The 7,839-nt window shown below is 48.2% G+C and overlaps 1 protein-coding gene across 1 annotated transcript; it reads right to left on the reverse strand.

The window, feature by feature from the left end:
- Positions 1-1,169: 1,169 nt before the first annotated feature.
- LOC128310858 (ras association domain-containing protein 10) lies at positions 1,170-4,636 on the reverse strand. The gene is made up of 3 exons (XM_053047596.1): positions 4,006-4,636; positions 3,032-3,333; positions 1,170-2,954 (listed from the first exon to the last, which is right to left on the reverse strand). The coding sequence occupies exons 1-3, from the start codon at positions 4,549-4,551 to the stop codon at positions 1,889-1,891; spliced, it is 1,914 nt and encodes a 637-aa protein (XP_052903556.1). The 5' UTR covers positions 4,552-4,636; the 3' UTR covers positions 1,170-1,888.
- Positions 4,637-7,839: the final 3,203 nt, after the last annotated feature.

Raw genomic sequence — 7,839 nt, forward strand, 5'->3', positions numbered from 1 at the left:
AATGCACACAATCAACCACAAAATACTCACGAACAATGCTCAAACACTCGTTCGTTTGACAGCAGACACACCGAAAAACGGCGAAAAAATAAACCCCTGCGAAGCGTCCCTACCGCCAGCGCTTTGCATTCTTGCAGTTGTGTTTGCCTGGGATTTGTGCAAACGGTTGAAGGATTTTCCTTCCTTGCCCTGTGGTTCCTCACCGGCTCGCAACCGATTTCGTCACTTTTTTCCTAACCGTTGCTACTTTGCTAATGCGAGTGAGGAAGGATTTTCAATGGTTTCGAGTTTTTTCTCCAAGAATTCCCGAGCTGAGGTAAATGGCACGGGCGTGTTCCCCGTCCACTAGCCTCCAGAACCCGGGGAGCTTACCACCGATGAAAGAATCACATCCCATCGACGCGATTGTCAATGCTAATCACGTACTTTTGCGGCATTTTTCTCAACTTTTATTTCATTTCTTGCGCGGAAAGAATTGTCGAAACACTGAAGAAGCGATTTTCCCTGCTACAAGCACAGCCCGGGTGGATCACTGCACTGATGTGTCTTTTATGTCTATTCTTCGGCTGAAGAGTTTTTCTTTTTTTTACTTACTCGTTCCAGCAATCGTCTGTGGGAACATCTTCTTCAGCCGCGTTCGCTCACAAACCGGAGGAAAGTTTACATCCCGCGCAGAAGGGATTGTGATTACGGCTTCCGGATCAACTACTTGCAACCATCGTACGGAGGCCGGCTCCCACTGCCGTACCCATTCATGCTTTTAGCAACAGTCACCCCGTAACCAGCAAGCAACTGCTCGAGGATCCCACACGAAAAGCTTTTATTTACAGTATTCCACGATTTAAACGATTTTTGTTTTAAGATTCTGGGCAATACTTGGCGCGGAAAGTTTTTCGCTCCATCCAGTGTGGTGTGATTTACATGACAAATGCATGGTGTATTTATTTTTTATATTGCGGTTTAGTAAAAATCGATGAAAATCAGAGGATTAAATCGTTTTCCGAACAGAAATAGAATGCTTACAGCATTAACAAAATGAAACTATCGTTGGTACAGCAGTTTGATCACCTGAACCATGGTGTGCGCCTAAATGTAGGCAAGCGGTGTTACATTAAAGGGTTCGTTGCTGCATTCGAGGAAAGACCGTAGGTTTTATTCAATTATTTATTATCTCTATCAAACAAACCATTCCTACTGCAGGTAAATTTGTATAAATATGGTATTGAACGTGCATTTTTGGTTAAGTTAATTGCTTGCATCGACCACCATCCCGTGTCACCCTCAAACCTTCACACTTCTGAAGTGCTTATCCTGATTGCAACGATATTGCCTAACGTGCAGAAGATTTCTCGCCACATTGTACTATTTACATCGATTTGATATTATCTAGCAAAAGCTTTCTTTATGATAATGCATCATTTCGTGATCGACACTACTACCGCCGTACCTTACCGAGGAAACAAACAAACAAACAAAATGCTTTGAAATCTTACCATTTGACTAGCCAGCAAGCCTGTTACGCCTGTTCTGGACGGTAGGAGCAAACATACCCGATTCCTTACGATACATTCAAGCGGATACACGACGAAATGCACACACAAGCATTGCTCCCTACAGTTCAACAACAACACACCATATACAGTGGTCAGAATAAATCGGAGGCAACAAAAAATAAACGATCTCTACTCCGCCATCCTTTGCTTCTTTCTTGGTACGGATTTTTAAACGATTGTTTCGCGACTATGTGATGTCTAGGGCAATGCTTTCCACGTCAACTCTTCAGCTATATCTACAACGCAATTCTAATTCTTCGGTTTTGTTTGATTTGGTTGCGAAAGTTGTTTCGAATATGATTTGTTTTTGTTTTTCTGTTGCATCTACGCAATATCTACACGAGCGTTCCCATGTTGGCGAAATCCTCCGTAAGGGCCTTCACCGCTCCCTGACATTCTACGGAGGATACGGCCGAATGGAACAGCTGCTTCGGACATACTTTGTCGTCGATGTTGGTGTTGCAGTTCGTGCCCAAATTATTGCTGCACTGGATGAACTTGTTGATTTGATGGACGGAAATAGCATCTGGCGGCACCGTCAGTGGCGGCATTCCACCCGGCGCTACGAGCGTTGGACGTTGGAAGTTTCTGGGCAGTGTATTGCTTGCTATAACAATCTTTGCCGGCTCCCCTGGTCCAACCGGGACTGGGGCTGGTTTGGAAGGGATCTCGGCGATCGGGTACAGCGGATAACTGTGGAGCGGTTTTCCTGGTCCGTAAGTCATCGGTTGATAAGGAGGGTGCGATACTTGAGCCATAACTGGGGATTGATGAGGCTCTTGAACATCCCGGTCTCCCGGTCCTCGATCGACCCGCATAACGGGGGTAGGTTGTGAGAAGTCCATGATTACTTTCGCATCCATCACCTCCTGGTGGTTTAACTCGTCGGTGAGACTCCGAAGTAGATCGTTCTTCTCCCGCAGTATCGCATCGGACTGACGAAGACTTTCGTCGATCATCTGCAGCTCATGCGTTTCCTGGTCGATGGAGGTGTTGATCTTGGCTAGCGCTTCTTCCAGCTGTGTCTTCGCCTCATCCGGCGGATCCTCTAACTGATAGTGGCGTACCTTCTGGAACAGCTTAACCGCCGATTCTTCCTCACGCTGAATCTGTTTGTTCAGCGAAACGATCTTCTCGAGCAGTTTAATCTGCTCCTTCACCGAGGCCTCCCCGCCAGCCGACGCATTATTGTCCGAGTCGTGCTCCGGCGCAAAGTCCATCTCGGGCGACGCGGTTGTTGTTGCCTCCGAGGTGATACCACTATCGATCGCATTCGGGTCCGTTTCGGTCGCCTCCGTTAATCCCTTCAGGTACGTCTCCAGGAGATAGTTTTTACCGTGCTCACGCTCCCGCAATCGATGCCGCTCCTCCTCGATCATGTTGATCTGCATCTCGCGATCGCTGCCAATAGTGAACGGTACAAACATGAAACATAAATTATCCTTAAGCCCCTGCGGTTTTACCCTTCCCACTCTTACCGCAGCTTCGACAGCTGCTGCTGTATGATGTCACCCTGCTCGAGGATCAGCTTCATCAATCGTTCGATCGACGTTTTGGACGACTTTGGATGTATGGTTTGGCCGTGCGTCATCCAGGCGAAGGTCGACTTCTGGGCCCGGTGCCGCTTGCGACGCACTATTGCACTGTTGATGCTGCCCGTAGGACTTCCGCGACCACTGTCACGATCCCGCTCCACCGTACCGTGCGTGCCACCGGTGGCAGCACCGCTCGCACCCACCGGACCATGGGAACCGTCGACACGGCGAAGAATAAATTTCACCTGCGGCGATAGACGGGAAAAATGTGAGCGCATTAGTATCGCGCTTAGTGATGGCGATTTGTACGACGATTTGCTAACGTTGAATGGTTCAAACCGCTAGCCTTGAGGTGTTCATCTAATGGGGCAGCTTGTCAATAAAATGGTTTAACATTACGGGTTTCGCCATTCTGCTTGTTTTTTTGTTGTTGCTTAACATACTACACGTTCGATCGGTTGTCTCCGATGATTATCACTGAGCATTCATTGCTAAGCAAGCACTGAACTTCCATTTATGGCGCATATGAAACACATTTTATACTTTAGCTCAATACACGGGACAGTGGCTGGTATTGAATGGTTTACAACTTCTAGCAAAGCAATAGGCTGTGAGCTTTATGATTATTTCTAGATTTTTTCAATTATATGAAGGATAATTTATTATGTATTTTTAAGATTTATAACAAAACGAAAATAGGTTAAACCGCTCTTTATTCTTCAACATTCCTGTCGCTAGATCTAAATGTTTAAGCAGATCAAAAAGGAAAAATCAAGCCATAAAAGGAACTCGGAAAGTAAGGTTTCATAAAAGTCGACATAGTCGACATTGGACATTAAATTACAGTATCTCAATTTTAGTTCAGAACCCCAGATGTATTCTTTTACTGGAAACTTAATTATATGATTCCTTCTTACCTCAGGTTGCGCTTTACCCCAAGCCGTCCAGATTTGCCAGATTTTCGTCCCATTGTCTAACACCTGCTCGACCTGCCGCCACCGTTCCGTGATACAGTAATCCTTCACATCGGGCGTTGGAACTCCGGCGCCCTGTTCCTGCTGTATCAACACCTCGATCAGATCTCCACAGGTGGTGTCATCTGATACGCCCGATATCCATCGCTGCTCACCCTTGATCCACACCGGAATCTCATCCACCGAGAAGTCACTCACCGTCCCAGTCGAGGACTCGTTGCCATCACTCTGTACCGAACCACTGTCATCCTCGTCGCTCGCGTTCGGCTCCGGCTCAATCGCATCTTGCTTCAGCCTGCGCGGTAAACTGGCCTGGCCAATCGGTGTTGGTCGAGTTGACTTGTGCGCACCACCGGGCGTCCAAGCCGTTGCCGAGGAAGAGGCGATCGCCGTCGAATGATGCCGTGACCCACCCGTACCGGCAAGAACCTTGGATCGGTGGTCCACAACTGCAACTGCTACGGAACCGCTTCCGCTGCTACCGTTCATGATTAAGCGATGCACTGCAACGACCACCCTGCGATCAGCATGATCCGTGCGCGATCAAATCATCCGCATCCGTTTGGTGTGTGTGTGCGTGAATGGGTGGGGCTTTCGAGCCGCGCTGGAAGTAGCAAAAGGGAACCACGCACATGTTAAAACACGGCAACATGAAATAAGACAAATTGATCAATTTCTACTGGCAGCTCGTGTAGATTATAGACCCCGCAGCCCCGGCACTCCCCCGAAAACAATCGACTCAGAAATGTCTGTTTTCGAATTGGCAAAAACAAGGTTTCCGTCTGCGGTCAACAAAATGGGAACTCCCCAAAACAGAACCCGACGTGATGGTAATTGGTCGGGTTCAAGTCTTCCCAATAACCCAAGATTACCGTCGACCGCTTATGCAACAGGTGCACCAAAAACGGTCCACTTTCGAAGCAGGTCAGACTCTCACACACGCACACTTTTCTAAAGCAGCTACAAAACAAAAAAACGACAAACCCCAAATGCATTTGCTTCTGCAATCGATCGCAGGAAATCGATTCTTTCACCTCGTACGGTCGTAACCTTTCGCCGTTTTTTTTTTTCTCTTGCAGCTCATTCGGTGTGACGTTCTCTCCCCGTTCGCGTTGGAAACGTTTGCGTCAGCGGAAATTATGTTGCGTGCGTTGATTGTAATTTGCCGTGCGAAGCGGGACGCGATATTATTAACTGCTTCCGAGGCGGCAAGATAAGGCCCGAAAATTGAACTCTCCCTGGAGGTGGAGGTATCTTGCTAGGGGTTTGTGGATTGCAAACTAAATACGGGGGGTTTTTTTTCTTCGTAACATTAGACATTCACTTTGAAGATCTCCATTCTTCTCGGTGGACCTTCGGTAAAATGTCACGACACAAATGTGTGGCCATCGAAATAGGGTTATGCACCTGTAAGAGGTGGAACTCGTGAAGACATTCTATCTCGAATGTAAATATCGGCAACCAACTCGTTGGAGCCAAGCAAAAATGGCCATACCTTCCCATTCCTGATGAAATGGACATTAAAACACAATTAGCATCCATACCGCACGCTAATGGTACTGATTGCTACATTCCTGCATTAGAATTGCTCAATTGCACTTCAAAATAGAAACATGGTTCCACAAGTACCGTGGTAGCGAAAAATGGCACCTGATCCGGTAATTGGAATAATCTCGACATCATACATCCCTCGAACTTGGTGATATACATTACATCCGTGGTAGCAGCGCTCTTTCCCTTCTTTGAGGTCCTTTCTCTCCCTACCGAGCCCTACCGAACAACCGACAAGAATAGTGTATCATATTCATTTGAATGTCAAAGCCTTCGCCCCTCCTTCGGCTGAAATGATCTACATCCGCGAGAACGCGAGGACCAGTCGGTCACGACTGTTTTCCACGAGCGTAGAACTTTACGCTCCAAGCAACAGATACACAACAGCTGGGTCGGGGAACAAAAAACGGTGCTTTAAAAGGGAGCAGTTCCCAGGCAATTTAATTGCCCTGGCGCACCGTGTGGAGCGGCTGTGAGGCTACCGCACGATGAGTACATGGCCATTGTACATGGTTGACGCGGTGGATGCGTGTACCGCCGGCAAGCAGGTCAGCCTCTTCAAACACGGGTGTTTCGTTACCGTTTGCTACGTCTTGTTTCAGTTGCGTGTGTAACCCTGCCATCATCACCTCGGACGTGCGAGGAGCTCGGTGAAGTTGTCGAAGAGTGTGCGAGATCCTCCTCTTTCGACAAGTGTGCCTGTACACTTGACGCCTACCGACCTCGTTCAGAAGAGTCGTCTCCAGTGTCGACTACTTCGGCACCGTTTCACCCCCCAAGAGATCCCCCGAAGAGCCCAAGAGCCTACCGATTCAATCGATTCGAGGCGAATGGGAAAACGGGTACGGCGATCTTCACCCAAACGCACACAATAGACCTCAAACTCGCGTGGTATCGGTAAAGGTCTCCCGAGAGCACCGAATGCTGAAGGTGTCTTAATTATGTCACGGCACCACCAGCCCCGACCTGCCAGACACGCGCTTGCTTAGATGGCGGCACACAGCCACGAACCACCAGCGATAGCCATATCGCTTAGCGCTCAATTTGAATATATGAATACTAATTATGATTCTACCATCGGGCAATACAGCCTCCGCCACAACCATAACAGTCCCGAAAGACAATCCATCGTCGAGATATGATTTGTGAACTGCTTTTTTTATTTTGCTTGACTCTCCCAACGCGAACTGCGGCGGGCTGGATCGTGATCTACTCAATCGATCTTGTCCGCGCCTTTTTGCAAAAAACCTGGCACCACCAACTCCGCGGGCCACGTGGCCTGCTTGGTTCGTGAAACATTTACCTCGCGACGCCCGCCTAGCATGCACTAAGCAAACCGGGGGGGCGAGTTGAAAAACGATCGATCAACCGAGATCGTATAAGGGATTCGTTAGCAAACGGTTTTGCGGTGGTATTGGACACACATCTACACACCACCACCACACAAACCGAACCACCTGAACCACCGGTTCTTTGCTGTTGTTGTTTTTATTATTGTTTTTTGTCCCAGCGAATGTTGCAAATCAAAATATTCCTCGGTTTTTTTTTCGAAGAAGACCTTTCCACCGTGACGCCTTCGAAACGCACACTTAGTCGAACGGCAAACGATCAGCAACTCGGCACGGGATGGATGGATTGGCGCCCCCAAACCGAAGCCGAGTGTGCGGGGTTAAATGATATTTTGCGCAGCGTTCGGCTGGAGTTGGGTAAATAATTGGGACCTCCGCATTCAATTACCTTATTATAGGACCGTGTTTGATGGGCGACCTTTAAAAGGGGCCAACATTTGGTTTGGTGCGGTTTGGCTGGGAGCACCATTTAAAGCTGCTAGAATGAAGATGAAGGAGGGGAAGAGAAGGAGGGAGAGGAGAGAGGTGGTGAAGAGTGTAAGTTTTCAAGCGAGTTTACACCGAGAAGAATCATAATGGACAACATGCTTCGCGAAAAAGCAGTACGACAGCTGAGTACGAACCTTGGTCTTTGGCGAGAAGAAGAGATCCTCCTGCAGACCAACGGCGCAACGGGCTCATATTCACATCACACCTTTCTCGTTAGGCAACATAACGTGTGGTAAAATAACCGTGCCGTACATTAAAAACCCGCTACACCATTTCGCAAAACATTAATGACTCATAAAACGCAGTAACCTTCTGGCCATCGCCGGGGTCCGAGAACGATCGCGTTACATTCCCTGCCGAAAAGCAGCAAAACCCGAACGGCGGAAGG

This window comes from Anopheles moucheti, chromosome 2 (assembly GCF_943734755.1).
Source record: "Anopheles moucheti chromosome 2, idAnoMoucSN_F20_07, whole genome shotgun sequence".
Classification (NCBI taxonomy): domain Eukaryota; kingdom Metazoa; phylum Arthropoda; class Insecta; order Diptera; family Culicidae; genus Anopheles; species Anopheles moucheti.